This window comes from Ranitomeya imitator, chromosome 5 (assembly GCF_032444005.1).
Source record: "Ranitomeya imitator isolate aRanImi1 chromosome 5, aRanImi1.pri, whole genome shotgun sequence".
NCBI lineage: Eukaryota > Metazoa > Chordata > Amphibia > Anura > Dendrobatidae > Ranitomeya > Ranitomeya imitator.
Window position 1 is genome coordinate 126,417,506 of NC_091286.1, and position 24,504 is coordinate 126,442,009.

The following is a 24,504-nucleotide window of genomic DNA, read 5'->3' on the forward strand; positions in this document are numbered from 1 at the left end:
TACGGGGACATGCATATTCTAGAATACCCGATGCGTTAGAATCGGGCCACAATCTAGTATACTATATACAGGAGAGATGACACACAGGTATATACTATATACAGGAGCAGATGACCTACAGGTATATACTATATACAGGAGGAGATGACATACAGGTATATGCTATATATAGAAGATGACATGCAGGTATATACTATATACAGGAGGAGATGACACAGATATATACTATATACAGGGGAGATGACACACAGGTATATACTATATATAGAAGAAGATGACATTCAGGTATATACTATATATAGGGGAGATGACACAGCAGGTATATACTATATACAGGGGAGATGACATACAGGTATATACTATATACAGGAGATGACATACAGATGTATACTATATATAAGGGAGATGACAAACATGTATATACTGAGGTGATGAGGTGAAAATGAGAGGTGTGAGGTGAAAATGAAAAGGTGTGAGTGCAAAATGAGAGGAGTGAGGAAAAATAGTGGAGTGATCAGAAAATGACAGATGTGAGGTTGAAATGACAAGTGTTAGGGGGGAATGAGAGGAGTGAGGGAGAAAATGAGAGATGTGAGGGAGAAAATGAAAGATGTGATTGGGAAAATGAGAGGCGTGATGGGAAAATAAGAGAAGTGAGGTGCTATAACTAACCACAGATATTTACTATGCCCAGGCAACGCCGGGCTCTTCAGCTAGTTAATGATAAAGTAGTGGACATCTAAGAAATTTATCAGATGAACACGGATTTGCATGTTGCGTCGAATGCAATATGTTGAATTTTGTTGCGGTCGGCGCAGGGTCAAAACGACACATGAGGAGGCATCCGCATACATCCGCATGGCCTGTGTACCCAATGTTAAAGATAGGGCACACGGGACGCATGCCGACATAGGAGCTGAAGGAGGAGGTGCGGCAGTGGGCAGGGCATAACGGAGGAAGGAGGATTTCATCCGCAGCCCTGCCGCTAACATCTGACCGATGCGGCTGTACGCAGCATCCAATCCGCAGCTTTTCTTAACCGTGGAAACATACCCTTATTCGTTCCTCAGATTATGAACAGAGTGGCGCGGCTCATACTCTATTGCCACTATATTCAAAGTTCTTCTCACCAGAGTCATATGGAGAAGAACACACCACAAGGACCTCACTATTCGGGATAATGGTTCCTCAATGGTGGGGACTTAGTCATTAGAAACCCATCACATAGGTTAATAATTACTGTATAAAAAACCCTACAGAACTTCTCATTCTCATCCTCTCACGTTAACCTCATGTCTGCACTCTTGTAACTTGACATGCATGTTCTACACAACCATTGGTAATGTCAGATATTTCCTAATCCTGATACTCCATTTCCCATCACATAAAGCTGATTTTCGACATTACCTCTGTGGATTCTCTTGTTCGGCAGAAATCCAGATGTCTCATATTGCATTAAGGTTCCTAATCGATCCGACACACAAATAAGTTCTTGGATTTCTAATTTGTGGCCTTCAAAATTTTGTGGTAAAACATCCCTAAAAACGATAGAAATTGAAGTTAGCGTTCTGGTTTTTTTAATCCCTTAAATCTCATTTTTGCAGGCAGCTGGACCAGGGAAAGATGTGGACGGCTCTATACAGCTTGACCGCTCAGACTATTGATGATCAGGACATTAAGGTACCGTCACACTGAACGATATCGCTAGCGATCCGTGACGTTGCAGCGTCCTGGCTAGCGATATCGTTCAGTTTTGACAGGCATCAGCGATCTGGATCCTGCTGTGCCATCGTTGGTCGGAGCAGAAAGTCCAGAACTTTATTTCGTCGCTGGATCTCCCGCAGACATCGCGTGTGTGACGCCGATTCAGCGATGTCTTCACTGGTAACCAGGGTAAACATCGGGTTACTAAGCGCAGGGCCTTAGTAACCGGAATGTAAGTATGTAGTGTTTGTTTTTTTACGTTTACGCTGGTAACCAGGGTAAACATCGGGTTACTAAGCGCGGCCCTGCGCTTAGTAATCCGATGTTTACCCTGGTTACCAGGGGACCGGCATCGTTGGTCGCTGGAGAGCGGTCTGTGTGACAGCTCTCCAGCGACGCTGCAGCAATCGGGATCGTTGTCTAGATCGCTGCAGCGTCGCTTAATGTGACAGTACCTTTAGAGGAAGGCCTGGTATCTTCACATTATTGGGTCCAAGGAAAGTGAAGGCTAGATAACTTCATTGTCTTGCAAGACTCTAATCATTTGTATGTTAACTAGTCCCACACCTCAAACTTTTAATTGTCAATCTTCAGTCTGTCTAAATAGTTCGCCATCTTGCCTACATCTGCTGTTCAACCAGATTTTTCCCTCATTCCCTTTGCTCATTAAAAGCCGTCCAGTTGTCATTAATATTCAGTGAATCTTGTGTAATCCTGCTGAGGATCAGACCATGTACGGCCAGGCAGTGATGTTGGCAGGTGGCCACAATATAACCCAAGAATAGTTATTTGCAGACCTGCTCTTCAGGCAAACAAGGAAATCTGCTCCAAACAGATCAAAGGACAATATAAAGCTCTCCTGCTAAACTTACAGAAAAGGGTCAAATGCGCACAAATGTTTAACCATTTCCCTGCTTTATGCAAATTAAGGGTAAGTTCACACAGGGCGTTTTTGCTGCTTTTTTTTCTGCAGCAAAACCTGATCTTCTTGGCAGGAAAGAAGCTGCGTCAAAAACACAGGTTTTGTTGTGTTTTTGGTGCGTTGTTTGTTGCGTATTAGGTGCGTTTTTGGTGCGGTTTTTTTTGCTGCACTTTTTTTTTCCTCTTTGTCCATGCTAATGTCCTTGAATTTTCAGCAGCAAAAACACAGCAAATAAGGATACCTGCGTTTTTGCTGCATTTTTTTCAACACCCATTCAAGTCAATGGGTGAAAAACACTGAAAAAAACAGCAAAAACGCTGAAAGAAGTGACATGCTCTATGTCCAAAAAACGCAGCAAAGCACAAAATACTGATGACACAAAAAAACAATGTGTGTGAATGAGATTTCTGAAATCTCATAGGCTTTGCTGGTACTGTAAAAAGCAGCTGAAAAATAGCATAAAAACGCAGCAAAAAAACGCAGCGAAAACGCCTTGTGTGAACTTACCCTAAGAGTGTGATCAGCAAACTTTAAGGGTATGTGCACACGTTCAGGAGTTTTCGCGATAAAAACGCATAAAAAAAAAACGCATAAATATGCATCCTATCATTTAGAATGCATTCCGCAATTTTTGCGCACATGATGCGTTTTTTTCCGCGAAAAAAACGCATCGCGGAAAAAAAAAAAAAAAAGCAGCATGTTCATTAATTTTGCAGATTTTTTGCGGTTTTCCCGCTATTTAATGCATTGGGAAAGCTTTGGGGGAGAAAAAACGCTAAAACACGCGCAAAAAATGAGTAAAAAACACGCAAAAAACGCATGCGGATTTCTGGCAGAAATGTCCGCTTCTTGTCAGGAAATTTCTGCAAGAAATCCTGAACGTGTGCACATGCCCTAAAAAGTAGAGGTCATCTCATATGTAATCCTGCTCAGATTGCCTGGACTGACATTGCTTCATGATGATGCGGCGAGTATCGGCAGCATTACTAGGCAATATCTGTACATGACAGGCTGCCTATAAGCATGGGATAAGGGCTCTGGGACAGGATAATGCAGCAGAAAATACATGAAAAACACTAAATGGAGTAAATGTCAAAGGTGGTTGAACTAAATTAAAGGGAATCAAACTAGATTAAAGGGAATCTATCATCAGGTCTTTGGCACCCAACCTGAGAACAATAATGTAGAGGCAGAGACCCGGATTTCAGCGATGTGTTACTTACTGGGCTGCTCGCTGTAGTTTTGATAAAGAAATTATTACTAGATGACAGGTAACCCTGCTGACATGTAGTCATTCTTATTCATGAGCTCTGTATAACCCCACCAACACCACTTATTGGCAGCTTTCTGCCTATGCGCAGTATAGAGAAAGCTGCCAATCAGTAGTGTGGGCGGGGTTATACAGAGCTCAGCATTCAGGGAACTGGTGGCTCAAACAGTGATAAAGCCACTGTTGTATCAAAATGACCACAAGAACCCCAGTAATCAGTACATCCCTGGAATCAGGGTCTCTGTCCTTATATCATACTGCTTTCAGATGGAGCAGCGAAAACTTGGTGACAGATTGCCTTTAATAGCGGTATTCTGCAGGATCATGGCTAAGGCAATAAGTGATATGGGACCTCCTGCTCCATGCATCTAAACTGTGGGGCCAGAAATAGACTGTACCTCGCGTTACGTGCAGCTACTCTCAAATCAGTCTCTGAAAGTGGTGTCCTCAAGTTTGAAAATTAGACCCTATCCAAAGGATGGGGGATAGGTTTCCAATCACTGGAGGTCCGACCAACGTGGCTCCCACCAATCCTAAGAGCGCAATCTACAACACTCCCATAAAGAATGAATGGAGAAGTAGAGTGCACGAGCCACCTCTACTCCATTCAGCAGGGGCTCTTCAGATCGGTGGGGGCCACGGCGGTCAGACCCCAAAAGTTCCGGAAGTTATCCCCTTTCCCATTGATGGGGTATAACGTTTAAACTTGAGAACACCCCTTTTAAAGTAAAGGGTCATTTGCATTACAAGCCAGGCAATCAACTCTGCTAGTGTTCAGAGACGTTCCCAAATGATAACAGAAGAACATATTACTGTTATATTAAAAGGATCAGTTTGGGAGGAACACCTCCATTAAAGTGGCGTAGTGGTCTTCCCTTAACACGTGCTGCTGCACGTCAAAGTAAAATAAGAAGAAGCAAAAGTAACTCAAGAAACACAAGGCATTTACTTTATGTGAGGTTGTAGTCCCGGCTGCTCCTCATAATCCTCAATGAGAAAGGGGAGATTTTTTGCCCAATGATCCTTGAAATTTCCAGGCAGATCAGCATCAATATTATATTCTGTGACGGGAGTATCCAGATGGGAGTGCAAGTAACGGGAGTATTCTGTAAAACAGAGGGATCAAGTATAAGCACTTCTGTATTATGTTGTCATACAGTTATTTGAAAAATTAAATCTATAATTCCTACTACATGAAATTACAGAACAGCTCCATTTAGGGAAACTTTATAGTGGCAAAAGCAAGAAGTATTAATGTAATTCAATTGAATCATAACCAGGTTATTGCTATCCCATCTGAGAGCAGCATAATGTAGGGGCAGAGACCATGATTCCAGCAACGTTTCATTTTCTGGGTTGCTTGTTAATATTTTGATAAAATCAGTTGCAGATCTACAAGTTCTCTGTCTCTGGATGCTGGGCTCTGTACAACCCCAACCACACCACTAATTAGAAGCTTTCTACCCACTGTATAAAGGCCCGATGGGTTATGGTTAAATCCTAGTATTGCAGCTTCTGATGAGGTGTACCTGGCCAGCTCTGCTTACAACCAGGCTAGGTGTTCACTTTAGTCAGTCTGCTGGGGGAAAATGGGGCAAAAGGGGGGTGATTTAAACCTCTATTTTTTTTTCATACTTTTGCCATGCTTCAATAGCCTTCATGGGAGGCTAGAAGCTGGCACAACTCGATCGGCTTAGCTACATAGCAGCAATCATCAGATCGCTGCTAAGTAGCTGAAAATGCAGGCTTGCTATGAGCGCCGACCACAGGGTGGTCTCTAGGACCTCTATGGTTACCATCCTGATGCATCGCCGACCCCCGATCATGTGATGGGGTTGGCGATGCGCTCATTTCCGGCCGCACGGCCAGAAGCGGTAGTTAAATGCCGCTGTCAGCGTTTGACAGCGGCAATTAACAGGTTAATAGCGACGGGTGAATCGCTATTTCACCCGCCGCTATTGCGTGCACATGTCAGCTGACATGTCGCGACTTTGATGTGGGCTCAGCGCCGGAGCCCACATCAAAGAGGGAGACACGACATGCGCATTACTAGTACGGGGCATGTCGTGAAGGGGTTAACAAGTGCCTGGACAAGGCTAGGGATTTGTTTATGGTTTTGTTTTGCCGCTGTGCAACCTGTGGAGATAAGCATACACCCTGCTGTAACTAAATAAGTCAAGATCAAAAGTGCATTTCAATAACACAGTTTTTGATCAAAAGCAGCATAAAAGCCATCTCTCAGTCTGCACGGTGACCTGACCGGGACGGTCCTACACTGTCTAATATTAAAAACCTTACCATGTGTCAGAGTTGACCTCAGCGTGTGAATAAGGGCAGACAAATGACAAGGTCCCGACCTGTGAACAGATACCTCCCTTCCTTGAGCTGGAAATTACATTTGAAAGCTTCCCAAGGCTGGTGTCCACAGGTCGGGAACCTGCCCTTAGTCTGCCCTTATTCACACGCGGAGGTCAACTCTGACACATGGTAAGGTTTTTAATATTACACAGTGTAGGACCGTCCCGATCAGGGTCACCTTGCCGAAGGTGGGATGGCTTTTATGTTGTTTTTTGTCAAAAAAGTGTTAATTAGGACCATATGCTGTTATTTAAATGCACTTTTGCAATTTATTTATTTAGTTACAGCAGGGTTTATGTTTATTTTGCTTTTTGCAGGTTTTATATGCTTTATAGCCAATATGAACGTGCGTTTATACGCTGCATGTTTACCAACTTAAACCAAGCTCATTTTTGTGTTTTTTTTCTGTAGAAATAAACATCACATTGTTTTGACCTAAGAATACAGTGACTGTGCGAACGCTGCCTAATGCCTACCTGAGAGTGTGAGACCCTCTCTATGTACACAGAAAGCAGTCACTCAGTGGTGGGGGTGGGGTTATAAAGAGCTCATGAATATGGGGGACTACTTGGCAGCAGGTTTACTGGTCCTCTAGTGATAATCTACTGATGATAAAACAATGATTTTTATCAAAACTACACAAGCAGCCAAGTAAATAACACAAAATCAGGGTCTCTGTCTCTACATTATGCTGCTCTCAGATTAGGCATCAAAAACATGGTGAGATTCCCTTTAAAAGCAGAAAATGTAAAAGAAAATTAAATCCTATAAAGACAATAGAGTCACTATTACGATGAAGAAAGAGCTTGGGGATTGGTTCATAAAAGGTTTCCAACATATGACCCTTCAGAAAGATAACTACTGTTTCACGGATATGTAGACTGACTCCCTTCTTACCTCCATGCAAAAATTTTTTATTTTTTTTAATCATATTTATTTTTATAATTTTTATCAATGCAATCAATTTCTTATAATCTGGCACTTATTCAGGGCTTAAAATACAAGAAATAATTTCTAGATCAGGCAAGTGAGCAGAGTAAACACTTTTAAGACCACTTGACTAAAATGAAACATACCATATATTATGTTAGATATCAATCTTATGATGCCCTCTATATATTTGTTTTATACTCTTTCTCTGCTGTCCAGTAATGCAGAACATTTATAGCAATGCACCATATAAAAAGTAATACGTGCGAGTGCTTGATTCTCATTTTTGCTGGAACAAGCCATAGTTCTCATGATGCTTACCTCTCAGGTACTTCACCTTTAAATATTCCTGGCTTGCTTTCTGACCAGGCAATGGGTCATTTAACATAACTTTGGTCTGAGCTTTAATTCCTTCATAAAAGTGTCCCATAGACACATGGCTGAGCCCTTTCATGTACTGGCACACTTCATTGTACGGCTCCAGCTGAAGACATCTCTATAAATAGGAAAAAGCTGGTAAAAAATGCTTAAAATACATAATGAACATTAGATCCATGAATGAAATACCAGTAGTATAATGCTGTACACCGATATACAAGGCCACTCGCTATACTATGAATAATCACGGAGAAAATCGAGTCTCTACATAGCCAATAAAATAGATCAAAGTTTATTTATACAAAAATCAACGCCAATACATAAAGTAACCATACATATACCTATACATATACCCATAGTGGTGGTTTGTCCTGCCTTGCCCTCGGCCACGTACCCCGATGCGCGTTTCGCTTTCAAAATAACGCTTCCTCAGTTAACTATTGCTTTACTTAAATACATTTTTATATTGATTCTGTGGGTAGCAGTGGTGATCATTGTACTACGTGTCATGGTGGTCAGCTTGAGTACAATTAGGTATATGGATACGATGTGCTGAAGTCCATGGTGACAAATTATATATCTAGCAGCTGCACACCTCACATATATACAGTTATATGAAAAAGTTTGGGCACCCCTATTAATCTTAAGCTTAATGTTTTATAAAAATTGTTTTTTTTGCAACAGCTATTTCAGTTTCATATATCTAATAACTGATGGACACAGTAATGTTTCTGCCTTGAAATGAGGTTTATTGTACTAACAGAAAATGTGCAATCTACATTTAAACAAAATTTGACAGGTGCATAAGTATGGGCACCCTTATCATTTTCTTGTTTTAAATACTCCTACCTACTTTTTACTGACTTACTAAAGCACTTTTTTTGGTTTTCTAACCTCATTGAGCTTTGAACTTCATAGCCAGGTGTATGCAATCATGAGAAAAGCTACTTAAAGTGGTCACTTGCAAGTTGTTCTCATGTTTGAATCTCCTCTGAAGAGTGGCATCATGGGCTCCTCAAAACAACTGTCTAATGATCTGAAAACAAAGATTATTCAACATAGTTGTTCAGGGGAAGGATACAAAAAGCTGTCTCAGAGATTTAACCTGTCAATTTCTACTGTGAGGAACATAGTAAGGAAATGGAAGAACACAGGTACAGTTCTTGTTAAGGCCAGAAGTGGCAGGCCAAGAAAAACATCCGAAAGGCAGAGAAGAAGAACGGTGAGATCAGTCAAGGACAATCCTCAGACCACCTCCAGAGAGCTGCAGCATCAACTTGCTGCAGATGGTGTCACTGTGCATCGGTCAACTATACAACGCACTTTGCACAAGGAGAAGCTGTATGGGAGAGTGATGCGAAAGAAGCAGTTTCTGCAAGCACGCCACAAACAGAGTCGGCTGAGGTATGCAAAAGCACATTTGGAGAAGCCAATTTCTTTTTGGAAGAAGGTCATGTGGACTGATAAAACCAAGATTGAGTTGTTTGGTCATACAAAAAGGCGTTATGCATGGTGGCCAAAAAACACAGCATTCCAAGAAAAACACTTGCTACCCACAGTAAAATTTGGTGAAGGTTCCATCGTGCTTTGGGGCTGTGTGGTAAATTCCGGCAGCGGGAATCTTGTTAAAGTTGAGGGATACATGGATTCCTCTCAGTATCAGCAGATTCTTGATTTGTTCATGAATCGGTGACAAAGTTGAAGTTACGCAGGGGATGGATCTTTCAGCAAGACAATGATCCAAAACACCACTCCAAATCTACTCAGGCATTCATGCAGAGGAACAATTACACTGTTCTGGAATGGCCATCCCAGTCCCCAGACCTGAATATCATTGAACATCTGTGGGATCATTTGAAGAGAGCTGTCCATGCTCGGCGACCATCAAACTTAACTGAACTGGAATTGTTTTGTAAAGAGGAATGGTCAAAAATACCTTCATCCTGGATCCAGGAACTCATTAAAATCTATAGGAAGCGACTAGAGGCTGTTATTTTTTGAAAAGGAGGATCTACTAAATATTAATGTCACTTTTCTGGTGGGGTGCCCATACTTATGCACCTGTCAAATTTTGTTTGAATGTAGATTGCACATTTTCTGTTAGTACAATAAACCTCATTTCAAGGCAGAAACATTACTGTGTCCAACAGTTATTAGATATATGACACTGAAATAGCTGTTGCAAAAAAACTATTTTTTATAAAACATTAAGCTTAAGATTAATAGGGGTGCCCAAACTTTTTCATATAACTGTATGTCCTGACCTTTCTTCGGCCTCAGTTTTTCACACCTGTGGATTTAATCATCTATTGATTCTTAAAACTCATGTATTGTACTATTGTATATGTATGGTTAATTTGTTATGTATTGGCGTCGTTTTTTGTATAAATAAACTTTGACATAATGAACATGGTAGCGTTCTTGCAAATAAAATCCATGGGAAACAAAATCTAGCTTTCGTTAATACATTAGCAGACTACCAGCTTTCTTATAATACCCCACTATATGGTCACAGAAGTCCTCTAAAGAAATCTACCGTAATTCTTTCAGCCTGGCACAGGAAGACTTAGGAAAAGTGGAAATAGTGAAATTTGTAGATGTTCCATCTTTGTTGGACTGCACAGACATAAAATGTTTTCAATAGAAAACACAAGGACAAAAGTGCTGCGTCCAGATCTTCTTTCATAGGTACAATCTCGGGAATCTACAAATACAATGAAGATACGACCTTCAACAAACAACTTTATACCGGTGTGTTTGTTATGTTTACAGGTCAATAAAATTTTTATCTGTATCTTTTAAAGTTGTGCATTAAAGGTTAAGTCCTAGGAGTTATTTATCTTACTTTATCTATAGATTCCGGAGATTGTACTTACATGAATATATCTTTATACTATTACTCTGGTTAGGCATTAGGACATCCAGTCCCAACATTATTCGTGTGGGCTTGAGATACATTTGTGTCTAGATTTTATAGTGCAAATAACTTCTTCAGGAGGTACAGAGCAAGGACTCTAGTGCCACCAGTGAAAAATAGCAATACTAAAACTCAATGTTAACCCTTTAAAAATGGGCCTGGTCTTATGATTTGGGGAAAACAACCCAACCAGAAGCTCCAGTTGGAAGCATGCGTTTTAGGGTTTTTGTCTCAGCATGGTAAAACAGGAGAATTGGATGGCTGGGAAGCTGTGAACATGGGATCTAAGGTGTACAGTTTATTGAAGTGTGCCATGTAATGCTCCCCTGAAAAATTACATATGCAAAAAGCATTTGCACAGAGGAAGAGAACAGAAGCGCCAACTTGGCGATCTCCACATGGAGAAACTTCACCCCTTAGATCACCTGTCAAAAGCAGTTCAAATCTAAAACAAAATCCCCTAAAATCAAATTATATTTAAAATCCCAAAAACAATCAATCCATATACAACAAATATGAAAAAATAAATAAAAAACTCTCAATGGCAAAATAGATCTGTGTGCTTTGAACAGTATAGGCACCAGACAATTTATTGTAGTTGATTTACAGGCGCTTTTCACAAAATTAGATCATCAAAAAGTTAATTTATTTCACTTCTTCAATATAAAAAGTGATATTATAAATATTCTATTGAGTCATTACAAAAAGAGTGATCCATTTCAAGTGTTTATTTCTGTTAATGTTGAGGATTATGGCTTACAATCAATAAAAACCCAAAAGTCCTTGTCTTAGTAAATTAGAATAATTAACAAAAAAAACCTGCAAAGGCTTCCTAAGTGTTCAAAAAGGTCCTTTTTTCTGTTTCAGCATGCTCAACAATTATGGGAAAGACTGCTGACATGACAGATGTCCACTGACACACTCCACAAGGAAGGCAAGCCACAAAAGGTCATTGGTAAAGACGCTGGCTGTTCACACAGTGCTGTATCCAAGCATATTAATAGAAAGTTGAATGGAAAGAAAAAAAGTGTGGTAGAAAAAGGTGCACAAGCAACCGGGATAACCGCAGCCTTGAAAGGATTGTTAAGAAAAGGCCATTCAAAAATTTGTGGGAGATTCACAAGGAGTGGACTGGTGCTGGAGTCCTTGCTTCAAGAGCCACCACACACAGACGTATCCAGGACATGGGCTACAAATGTCACATTCCTGGTGTCGAGCAACTCATGACCAATAGACAACGCCAGAAGCATCTTACCTGGGCCAAGGAGAAAAAAAGGACTGGACTGTTGCTCAGTGGTCCAAGGTTTTGTCTTAAGATGAAAGTAAAATAGGGATTTTTGTGTACTCACCGTAAAATCCTTTTCTCCGAGCCATTCATTGGGGGACACAGACCATGGGTGTATGCTGCTGCCACCTGGAGGCTGACACTAAGTAATACAAAGAAAGTTAGCTCCTCCCCTGCAGTATACACCCTCCTGCTGGCCCCCAGCTAACCAGTTCGGTGCAAAAGCAGTAGGAGATCAATTAGAACATATAAGCGTATAGCATGTCACAATATATAGGAGAGTATAACATATCAAATGATAAAAACAAGTACAAACTAATAGGGAGGGAGCTGTGTCCCCCAATGAATGGCTCGGAGAAAAGGATTTTACGGTGAGTACACAAAAATCCCTATTTCTCCGTCGCCTCATTGGGGGACACAGACCATGGGACGTCCCAAAGCAGTCCCTGGGTGGGGACAACATCAGATCAGGCCGTGTAACCGCTACTGACAAGTGCGCCACCGCGGCCTGCAAAGTCCACCTGCCCAGACTCACAACTGTGGAAGTGTGTGAATTATAGTGCTGCAAGAATGCCTGCGGACTGGAGGAATTCGTAAGCTTGCGGTCGTGCTTCCGACATCTGGAGCCTAGAGCCCTCAGACAGGGAGATAGGCTGACATCTAGCACGGAAGGACTCCTGGATGGTGAAAAGAATCCACGAGGCTAACATGGCCGATGAAACGGTTAAACACTTCCTGTGACCGTCAGGAAGCCTACTTACCATCGAGAAGGCCAAGTAAAGTGTCCAACCTTCGGAAGGACGCCGTCCTCGATACGTACCCGCTCGGAGCACTTACTTCTTCCAGATTATGGAGAACCCCTTCCGTCTTGTGGACTGAAGCCGAAGGAGATGAGAGGACGATGCTCCTGCAACAGTGGGAATACAAAACCACCTTGGCAACGAGGGAAGGGGATGGCTTGAGGGCAACCTTGCTTTGATGGTAATAAGAAAAAGACTGAAAGAAAACAGAGCGGCGAGCTCTGAAGACTCATCCGGATGACAAGAACGCAGAGAAAAAAGGGGAGTGACCTTCCCTGATGGTAAAGTCTTTCTGGATCGAAAAAGGAGTCTACTGTAAGATCCCCAGGACCATTAAGGTCCCACAGATCTAACGGTACGCGGTAGGGAAGAACTACAGGTGAAGGCTCCCTGCGAGAAAGACCATATTTCCAGTTTTGTCGAACTAAGACGGAAAAATACTAGCACCGCAAGTGAGAAAACCTGACATGGTCAGTGCGGGTCTCCCGGGATCACTGGGGCCCTTTCTGCTTCCAAAAGGACCTTAGACGTAGTGGAAGAGGGGATATGGAAATTGGTACCATGGAAGAACCGAGCATGCACTGCGATGGTCTCTGATCTCGAGGCCAACCCATGAACTGGAGTACATTGGCGTTCAGCTTGGACGCCATCCGACCTACAACTGGAGTACTCCAGTGAAGGCAGATCTGAAGGAAGACTTCCGAGTGAAGTTCCCACTCACTTGAGGAGAAACCCTGACGGCTGAATATGTCAGCCGCCCAGTGTTCTACTCCAGGGATATGTACTGTTGAGATCACCGAATGATAGATCTCGGCCCATCAGAGAGTGCGAGGTACCTCGGCCATGGCGCTTGACTGTGGGTACCTGCTAGATGATTGACGTATGGTACAGCCGTGGCATTATCCACTTAAAGACGGATGGTTGATCCATCTAAAGGCAGTGGACCTGCTGTAGGATTAGCCGTACCGTTCGGATGCCATAGTAACATAGTAACATAGTTAGTAAGGCCGAAAAAAGACATTTGTCCATCCAGTTCAGCCTATATTCCATCATAATAAATCCCCAGATCTACGTCCTTCTACAGAACCTAATTGTATGATACAATATTGTTCTGCTCCAGGAAGACATCCAGGCCTCTCTTGAACCCCTCGACTGAGTTCGCCATCACCACCTCCTCAGGCAAGCAATTCCAGATTCTCACTGCCCTAACAGTAAAGAATCCTCTTCTATGTTGGTGGAAAAACCTTCTCTCCTTCAGACGCAAAGAATGCCCCCTTGTGCCCGTCACCTTCCTTGGTATAAACAGATCCTCAGCGAGATATTTGTATTGTCCCCTTATATACTTATACATGGTTATTAGATCGCCCCTCAGTCGTCTTTTTTCTAGACTAAATAATCCTAATTTCGCTAATCTATCTGGGTATTGTAGTTCTCCCATCCCCTTTATTAATTTTGTTGCCCTCCTTTGTACTCTCTCTAGTTCCATTATATCCTTCCTGAGCACCGGTGCCCAAAACTGGACACAGTACTCCATGTGCGGTCTAACTAGGGATTTGTACAGAGGCAGTATAATGCTCTCATCATGTGTATCCAGACCTCTTTTAATGCACCCCATGATCCGGTTTGCCTTGGCAGCTGCTGCCTGGCACTGGCTGCTCCAGGTAAGTTTATCATTAACTAGGATCCCCAAGTCCTTCTCCCTGTCAGATTTACCCAGTGGTTTCCCATTCAGTGTGTAATGGTGATATTGATTCCTTCTTCCCATGTGTATAACCTTACATTTATCATTTTTAAACCTCATCTGCCACCTTTCAGCCCAAGTTTCCAACTTATCCAGATCCATCTGTAGCAGTATACCATCTTCTCTTGTATTAACTGCTTTACATAGTTTTGTATCATCTGCAAATATCGATATTTTACTGTGTAAACCTTCTACCAGATCATTAATGAATTTGTTGAAGAGAACAGGTCCCAATACTGACCCAGTTAGAGACTATACCATTTATAACCACCCTCTGCTTTCTATCACTAAGCCAGTTACTAACCCATTTACACACATTTTCCCCCAGACCAAGCATTCTCATTTTGTGTACCAACCTCTTGTGCGGCACGGTATCAAACGCTTTGGAAAAAATCGAGATATACCACGTCCAATGACTCACCATGGTCCAGCCTATAGCTTACCTCTTCATAAAAACTGATTAGATTGGTTTGACAGGAGCGATTTCTCATAAACCCATGCTGATACGGAGTTAAACAGTTATTCTCATTGAGATAATCCAGAATAACATCCCTGAGAAACCCTTCAAATATTTTACTTATAATGTCCAGAGAAATGATCGGGAGAAGAAGACTGGCATCGGTATTCCCTAATAACCATTGGACCAGGAGAAGGCTCTGGATGAGGATGGAGCTTAGAGACTAACTTTGAAAGCCTGATTCACTTGCTGCAAACGAGAGGAGCGAAAGATACTTCTTCCGTTGTCGACTTTTTCCTCAGAACCCGACTAGCGAATTGAATGAACCGAGAGAATGAGAGATCAAGTGCACAAGCTCCCTTTTGAAGGGCCACGACCTTGACTCGAGAGAGAATCAACATTCTTCTTGTGCAGGATCATCCTCAAAGAGGATCTGCTGGGCTGGGAATGAGGAAAAAAACTTGTCTAAGTTTAGCTGCTAGCCCAAATGAGAGGGTAATGCAAGTGATATAGACGACTCAGCGTGGTCCTTGAAGAGCGGCTAGAAAGTCGACCAAGTAGGGCAGGACAACTATGCTTCTAGGATGCAAGAAGCACATGACCACCGCTATGACCCTTGCTGTTCGCGAATGGAAAGGCGAAGAGATTATTGTAGAGGGGAAAAAATAGGCATGTGAGGGTAAGAATCCCGAATGTCGATGGCTGAGCGGAGGAACTCCATCTGAAAAAGGAGGAGCCTGTGAAAGGTTGTTAGAAGTTTGAGGTCCAGGAATGATCTTACTTTTCGTTGCCTCCTTTTTGAAACCAAGATTCCTTAGATCTAGACTGTCCTGGACAACGCTTCCACTGCTGGATGGGTCTGTAGAAAAGACACGATCCCTTGTTAGTCTCCCGCTCAGAAGATTTGATTTGAATCGAAGTAGTTAAGGTCTCTGACCAGGAGACTATTGGTCAAGCAACCCATGTGCACGTTGCACTTTGGTCTGTGCAGTCTGACATATATATACAGGAATTTGTTGTGCCGTTTATTCCACTCAGCACCTTCTTTACTATAAAATACAGATCTTTTGCCTGTGTTATATACATTGTAGGGGAGCCACACCCTCGGTCCTATATGTGGATACTGTTGGGGTCAGCTAGTTGTTCTATTCCAAAAAATTTTTTTTACATATATATATATTATTTTATTTATATTATCTTTTTATTTGTATTCTCGGTAAATATAAATTTTTGTCCTTGTACGCATTTTTTATATATTTAAAATATACATATATTTTGCCATTTTGTATTTAATAAAGGCGTTTTTTATATACACTTCCTGTGTGGTGTTATATCTTACTTCTATCCATATACTGGCTATGGCTGTACCTAAGCAACCCATGTGGTGGAGAGCGCTAAACCCGAAACCACAAGACGGAACGCACCAGATTTGCTATCCGACCGTCTGTGGTATTTTAATTGATGATACATCGGGCGGAGATACTGGTAGGTATACCACAAGAAATTCTACCCGATTAGTCTGCCAAGTGGCAAAAAGCGGGGCTGCAGCCAGCAGGTCTCTTGCCATCGTCGTGCAGAGTAGAAAATTAGGAACCCTCGATCCATCATCCTCTTAACAGGGACGTGGAGAGGGATCGTCCGCTTTCTTGCATCATCCGCTGAATAGTGGTGATACAAAGGGGGGTGCTCGGACGCCAAAAATAAGTGCCTCTGTACATCCCCAGAGTTGAGGTCCCTGGGTGGACAGGGCAGGTTGTCTGGCGTTAGGCCTGGATGCAGAAGAGGATACATGGAGGCGACACTGCATGTGTTCGTGTGTTGAAGATGTGGGGGAAGGAAACGGTGCCTTTTAAAGGACCCGTCGCCCATAAAAAACAGGCCAGGTATGGCAACCTACTTAGAGGCTTCTGTCCAGTGAATCACTCGTCAATTTGTTGATGGTATAAATAGGAGAGTCCCTCTTTTGCTGAAGCTCTGGCAATCCAAGGCAATATGCGATCCATATTCAGCGTAGTACTCAACAAATCATAGGGGAGAGATCAGGAAGTGAAAACTTCAATTTTCTAGACGCCTGTACGATTTCCTAGAACACTTGCGGCCCCTGCTAGCCGACGGCTCCCATGTAGGAGAGGGACCATGTATATCGGTCCTGCGAGCACTCCGAGCCACAGAGGGTTCACAGAGGGATTCCATCTCTTGTCAGAGAAACCATGGGTTGTGGATAGGGGATGAGCGGCGGAAGGCTCCAGAGCTCAGTTAGGGTGACCAGCCTCGGATTGATGATGTTCTCTTGAGACCAGTAAATACTGGGCATGCGCCTTTAAGACTAGGGAATACTGGTCGTGTGCCTTTAAGACCAGGGAATACTGGTCATGTGCCTTTAAGAACCAGGGCCTACTGGTCATGTGCCTTTAAAGGGAACCTGTCACCCCGTTTTTTGAGATTGAGCTATAAATACTGTTAAATAGGGCCTGCGCTGTGTGTTCCTATAGTGTATGTAGTGTACCCCGATTCCCCATGTATGCTGAGAAATAACTTACCAAAGTCGCCGTTTTCGCCTGTCAATCAGGCTGGTCAGGTCGGGAGGGCGTGGTGACATCGCTGGTTCTTCCTCAGCTTTACGTTGGTGGCGTAGTGGCGTAGTGGTGAAGACACAGCGCGCGATCTGCGCTGTCATCCCTTTCGTCGGTGGGGGCGGCCATCTTCCTGGGGCCGCGCGTGCGCAGATCGAGTGCTCTGCTGCACGGGGCTTCAGGAAAATGGCCGCGGGATGCCGCGCGTGCGCATTAGAGATCGCGGCGGCCATTTTCCCAAAGCCGAGTTTGCATCTCGGCTTTGGGAATCGGGGTACACTACATACACTATAGGAACACACAGCGCAGGCCCTATTTAACAGTATTTATAGCTCAATCTCAAAAAACGGGGTGACAGGTTCCCTTTAAGAACCAGGACATACTTGTCATGTGCCTTTAAGACCAGGGCATACTGGCCATGTGCCTTTAAGACCAGGGCATACTGGCCATGTGCCTTTAAGACCAGGGCATACTGGTCATGTGCCCTTAAAACCAGGACATACTGGTCATGTGCCTTTAAGACCAGGTAATACTGGACATGTGCCCTTAGGACCAAGGAATACTGGTCATGCGCCTTTAAGACCAGGGAATAGAGGTCACGTGCCTTTAAGACCAGGAATACTGGTCATGTGCCTTTAAGACCGGGGCATTTTTCAAAGATTATGCCAGAGGTGGAGCCCCTTGAGGGGAACCAGGTACTCTGGGAAGAGCCGGGATCGGCGGCGGCGGAGGGCTCCTGAGCTCATTTGAACTAAGTACTCTGTGGAAGGTGACCGGCTCCTGGCTGGTCATGACTTAAAGAGCAGAAAATGCTGGTAATGTGCCCCTTTTTAAAAACTAGGGAACCTTTAAGACCAGGGATGCTGGTCATGTGTTAAAGCCAGGGAAAGCTGGACATGTACCTATAAGGGGCATGTGTCTATAAGGCCAGGGAATGCGGTCATGTACCCTTAAGACCTGTGCCTTTAAGACCAGAGGCTGCTGGAGAGATTGCAGGTGTTAAGTATTAAAAAAGAGTGAACGCTAGTCCCTTTATGCTGCCGGGGTGCGTGCGGGGAAGGGGTGCGGAGGGAGGATTCTCCTCACCGAGATTCTGAGTCTCCCGTCTGGAATAGCGCTGTGTTTAGCGCTGAGTACCGCCGGTCGATGCAGCAGCCACTTCCGGATGAGCTCGTGTCCGGAAATGGCAGGAGGATGAAGATGGCCGCCGAGAATAGAGCTCTCGTCCTGAATGAGAGGCGCCTGAATAGGGGGGGCGGAGCCTGAAGAGTTCCGGTTTGCGACCTACACAAACCCGAAGCCGGGGGCTAAATTTTTTAAGCCAGCCGGCGCCGAACGAGGGAATAAACCGCCAGATGCGCAGAGCCCTCCAACCGCTCGAGTCCCAGCACTTACCCCAGTATGCAGCTTTGTTCAGCAGGCCAGAGGTAGAGAAAAGATCCTGTGCTATTGCTGCGGTTTGGACGGTGCAGGGATAAGAAAAGTCCTCAATCCATCGTTCCTTTAGCAGGGAGGTGGAGAGGAACCGTCCGCCTCAGTGTACCATCCGCTCTTAATAGTGGTGGTGCAGTGGGGGCTGCTCGGACGCCACGCTGAATAGTGCCTCTGTACAGCCGAGGGTAAAACCTGGTGGGCAGGGCTGCATGTCCGGCAATAGGCTTGGCTGCAGAAGAGGATACTGAAGGTGAAACTCCAGTGCTCGTCTGATAAGGGAGGGGGGAGATCGGTGCCCTAGAAGGGGCCCGTCGCCCCTAGAATCAGCTCAGGCAGTGGCTTCCCACGTCGCAGGAGAGGATACGGAGAGGTGAAACTCCCGTGCTCGCCTGTTGTTGGTTCGGGAGAGATCGGAACATGAAAGAATCCGACGCTCCCTTCGTCCGTTGTAAAAGGTTAAAGTAAAAAGAGTTCTTTGGGTCTGAATAGCAGACCCGTCCGTGTGCCTCCTACGGACACTAAGCAAGAACTGGTTAGCTGGGGGCCAGCAGGAGGGTGTATACTGCAGGGGAGGAGCTAACTTTCTTTGTATTACTTAGTGTCAGCCTCCTGGTGGCAGCAGCATACACCCATGGTCTGTGTCCCCCAATGAGGCGACGGAGAAATTTGCATTTCATTTGGAAATCAAGGTCCCAGAGTCTGGAGGAAGAGTGGAGAGGCACAAAATTCCAGCTGCTTGAGGTCTTCTGTGAAGTTTCCACAATCAGTGATGGTTTCGGGAGCCATGTCATCTGCTGGTGTAGGTCCACTGTGTTTTATCAAAACCAAAGTCAGCGCAGCCGTCTACCAGGAAATTTTAGGGCACTTCATGCTCCCCTCTGCCAACAAGCTTTTTGGAGATAGAAATTTCATTCTCCAGCAGGACTTGGCACCTGTCCACACTGCCAAAAGTACCAATACCTGGTTTAAAACAACAGTATCGCTGTGCTTGATTGGCCAGCAAACTCGCCTGACCTTAACCCTGTAGAGAATCTATGGGGTATTGTCAAGAGGAAGATGAGAGACTCCAGACCCAACAATGCAGACATACATATACATAGTAACAATGCAGACGAGGAGAGAGAGAGAAAAAAAGCGAGAGAGAGAAAAAAAGAGAGAGAGAGAGAGAGAAAAAAAGCGAGAGAGAGAGAAAAAAAGAGAGAGAGAGAGAAAAAAAGAGAGAGAGAGAGAGAGAGAGAGAGAGAGAGAGAGAGAGAGAGAGAGAGAGAGAGAGAGAGAGAGAGAGAGAGAGAGAGAGAGAGAGAGAGAGAGAGAGAGAGAGAGAGAGAGAGAGAGAGAGAGAGAGAGAGAGAGAGAGAGAGAGAGAGAGAGAGAGAGAGAGAGAGAGAAAATATATTAACTACCATTACTTGTTTGGTGCCTATACTGTCCTAAACACACTAATTATCTCGTCATTACTTGTTTGGTGCCTATACTGTCCTAACCACACTAATTATCTCGTCACTGAGCATTTTTTTGGCATTTTTGTTGTATATAGGTGGATTGTCCTTGGGATTTTAAATAAAAGTAAAATTTGATGTTAGGGGATTTTTTTTAGTTAGCTGTGTGTGTAATTGTCTTCTTGGTAGAAGCTAACGTTTGTAAGCTTGTTTCAAAGGCTTCTCAACCAGCCACCCAGTTGTTCTGCTTTAGAATAATGAGAGGCAAAAAATGTGAAACGCGTGTCTGCAAATTTTATACACAGTCCAACTGGAAACGGTGTGTGGCAAGAGCCTTTAAAAAGTGTTTATATTTACAGCAGGTGGCACTAATGTCCTCGCTCTCAATCTCTGGGAACAGTCTATTTGCACATTTAATTTTTCAGGGGAACCATGGATGGCCTATACGTCTCCCTACACCAACTTAATGCTTCCGTAAGAAAAAGCAGCTTCTATTGTGCAAAATGAACTTTTATGGCCTACATAACACAGGAATAGAGATGAGCGAATTTGCTCGGGTTCCCTCTCGGGTTCCTGTCTGTCCGGCTCTCCATGCATAGCTTGCCGAATAAGAGGGAACCCAAGCAAATTCGCTAATCTCTACACAGGAATCACTCCACTGTCCGTGTATATAATGGGGTGGTGCAGCTGAGCTGTGGGGTTATCGGCCTGCTATACAATTGACAAACCCTTAACAGCTCACATGTAATTAAACTGACTTTCTTTTCTTAATTTCTGGAAAAATAAACATGACACTAGTGGGTAATCAGGTGAGGCTCTTCAAGGGTAAAATGGCAGAACAAATCGGTCCAATACTGAGGAAGGCATGCGATACAAATAATATGAACCCTATAAGAATAAGTAAGGTAAGAATCATATCATCTGTTAAGAACTATTATAATAGTTAAAACTATGCCAGGAAGAAGGAGGGATTCTTGAGATACAATATGTGAGGAAGGGGGATTACTCCAGAAGATGAGGTGGCTGGGAGAAGCAACTCCTATCTATGGGGAATCGGGGACGTAGCAGCAGGAGAGAAACTACTATAAACCACCCAAGAAGCCCAAACCTGTCAACAATTTTACTTAACAGGGCTGTGGGCTTCTCATTAACCATGTCCCATGACAGGTGTCTGGCAAACTCAGGAAATCAGCCCAGGTTTTTCCAAGGTTAGCCAAACAAAGGATAAGGATTAAGAGTCTTTGGGAAAACTTGTAATTTATTTAAGAAGGGCTTAACATGGTTTTGTCAACAAGATTGGAGTACTGGAATTAGCATTATTTTTTTAAAAACTCACCTTAAAGTTTGTCAGTGCCTCGTGCAGGCTGCCATGGTGGTAAAGCATTATCCCCCTTAACTGAAGTGTCTGCACATGGTTCTGATTCAGCATCAGTGCTTTCTGGAAGTTCTCCATGGCCGCATCAAAATTACCAAGCTCCCTAGAATCAAATGTGTACCAAATTATAGGACCACAATGGATAAAAGCATTCATGGCTCGTCTGTCTTTAGGAGGTTGTAACTGTTCCAACCAATACTACATTTAGTGCAATAATAATAAAAAAGGTAATAATTAATATATTTATACATATACACATACATAATAATAATAATAAAAAATATATATATTTATCTACTATATAATTGTCTAAGGGTCACTTCTGTCTGTCTTTCTGTCACGGATATTCATTGGTCGCGGCCTCTGTCTGTCATGGAAATCCAAGTCGCTGATTGGTCGTGGGCGTTTTGCCACGACCAATCAGCGACGGTCATAATCTGGCAGCGAAATGGCCGCTTCTTTACTGCCCTGCAGTCAGCGCTGAGCGCTCACACAGGGTTAATGCCAGCGTTAACAGACCGCGGTGTAACGCACTTCGTTAACACCGCTATTAACCCTGTGTGACCAACTTTTTACTATTGATGCTGCGTATATATCTGTACACACATCATGGTGCGAGTGCTGTGCGATTTTTTTTTCTCGCACCCGTTGATTTGCATTGGATTCGCTACTCGTTACGAATACCCGAGTATTAGGACCTACTCGTTATGAGTATAGCGAGTCTGAATATTTCACTTCTCGCCCATCCCTATCCTCCACCATTCATGTCTATGGGTCACAGTGCAGTTTGAGTTTCAGACAGATTGAAAATTTTTCTCTCCACCTCCAAGAAAATTGTATCACACTGTAATCAAACTCTGATCAGAGTGGGATTTTCTGGGATGGAGAGAAAACAGCTGCACCTGGCCTAAGACGCATTTTTTAGCAACAATTCTGTAGTGAAATGCTGACGGGAGCTGACTTATCCTAGCACCTCTCTATAGAGCTCCCTAGAGCACTTTAATAACCCATCAGTGTATTTACATCACCAAGGATATTTTATTTAGTATAAAATACAGTATATTTTTCCTATTTTCTGCTATGTAATACTAGAGTGCGTCCCACAGTCTGAAAAATACTGTACATAGGCCTTCTGTTCCCAATTTACAGAATAAAGGTCATCTTTCACGGGAAAGGTCACTCGTATATAATCATTGGTGTGTACCAAAGGACTTGCATTATGGAGAGATTGACTGCTAATGTGCATTTGCAAGAATAATCTAGCACGAGAGATTACCTGTAGGCCTGGCCAAGACTTTTATATGCTTCTATAAAATTTGATTTCTGCTTTAAGGCTTCCTTAAATGTTTCAATGGCTTCCTGAAAAAAAAAAAAAGTACGATAAATGGTAAAATGTATAAAGTAAAACAAGCAAAATATGATCATGGTGAGATTTGTATATAAACATAATTCTATATGCAAAACCTGAAGAAAATGGTCCAAAAATACACAGCTACGTGCACAAAATTGCAAGGTTCGCTTAACTTTCTATTCCTCTTTGCTTAAATGGAGAAACCAATTTTTTTCTGCTTGGGCAACTTCACATACAGCCATAGTGACTGAGGCTGATTAAGTTCCTTCTCATGTACAGCACCATGGAATCAATGGTGCTATAATAATAATAATAATAATAATAATAATAATAACAATAATAATAACAACAACAACAACAACAACGATACTATTGCTTTTATAGTGAAATTACATAGGAAAAAGTGCAAATTAAAAAAAAAACAAAACAAAAAAAAACTGAGCCTAACACTAAAAATACTGTACAAAATGGTAATAGCTTTAACCCATGAAATGGTGCATATAACACACACATGTAAGTAATTGGACAAGAGAAGAATATAGTTGAAGTTGATGCCTGAGTAATTGCCAGCGTACACCGCCACCTGCTGGTGAAAGTGAAAGTAAAGAAAAAATTACAGTAGTAGGAACCTATTAGTGAGAACCTAGGTTTCCAGAAAAAGAGTTTAAACAAGACACAAGGTCAGGTGAGACCTTTGTCGCAGTTACTAATTATAAAAGGCCGACTGGGCCAAGAACAGGCAGTTGGCTCCAGAACCTGTACCAGGACAGGTCGTGTGGCTGCTAGGTGGGCTTACAACCACCATCGCCACAGAAGGGTCCGAGAGCGGTCAGATCCCAGATGAGGCTTGAGCTGTGAGGAAGATCTGTGTTTGGCACCAGTAGAAGTTAGTGACCAGATCCATACAAGGCTCGGTAGACGATCTGGCTGTAGCAGAGGACTGTTCCTGGGTGCGGTCTCAGGTAGACATGAGCGAATATCCTCAGCTCTCTCCTTATTCGTCTTGCTAATACAGCTCACCGAATAGCTGCAGCGAGAACCCGTATATCTGGAGCGCTCCTGATAATTAGGTGTCCAGAGCTGCAGATGCATGTGTCGCCACTATGTGACAGTCACAACACACAGGCTCTCCATGCATGTGTTGTGACTGTCATACAGCTGCGACGCCATAAAACCTGATTATCGGAGCGCTCCAGGTATCCGGGTTCCCGCTGCAGCTTCTTCAGTAAGTGCTACAGACTGCCGAATAAGGAAGGATCCGACAATATTTGCTCATGTCCAGTCTCAGGCCGTGTAGGACTTGTAGCCTAGCGAGAAATATCAGTGACCCCCCACTAGGGCCACTGTAACAATCAGAGGTGTTTACAGAGACTACGACACGACAGGGCCGGGCCTAGCATTGAGAGTGCTGCCCGTAAAGTTGAGACAAAGGCATTAATTGTCGTTTATCTGCTAGAAAACAAACAGTTTATGTAATAGAACGCTGCATTGATATTGTACTTAGTTGTGTTGCTGTGTCATAATATACTGTATTGACCCCGTTACTGTAACCCACCGTATAATGCTTACA

The 24,504-nt window shown here is 43.3% G+C and overlaps 1 protein-coding gene across 3 annotated transcripts in view; it reads right to left on the reverse strand.

Annotated features, from left to right (window-relative positions):
• The window catches only part of TTC13 (tetratricopeptide repeat domain 13), a 135,333-nt gene that overhangs the window by 54,280 nt on the left and 56,549 nt on the right, over window positions 1-24,504 (reverse strand). For all 3 annotated transcript variants that reach the window (XM_069769128.1, XM_069769130.1, XM_069769131.1), the window contains exons 9-13: window positions 22,860-22,942; window positions 21,545-21,686; window positions 7,506-7,680; window positions 4,846-5,002; window positions 1,408-1,538 (exon numbers count right to left, since the gene is read on the reverse strand). In XM_069769128.1, coding sequence (XP_069625229.1) covers window positions 1,408-1,538; window positions 4,846-5,002; window positions 7,506-7,680; window positions 21,545-21,686; window positions 22,860-22,942 — 688 coding nt within the window. The remainder of the gene's footprint in view (window positions 1-1,407; window positions 1,539-4,845; window positions 5,003-7,505; window positions 7,681-21,544; window positions 21,687-22,859; window positions 22,943-24,504) is intronic.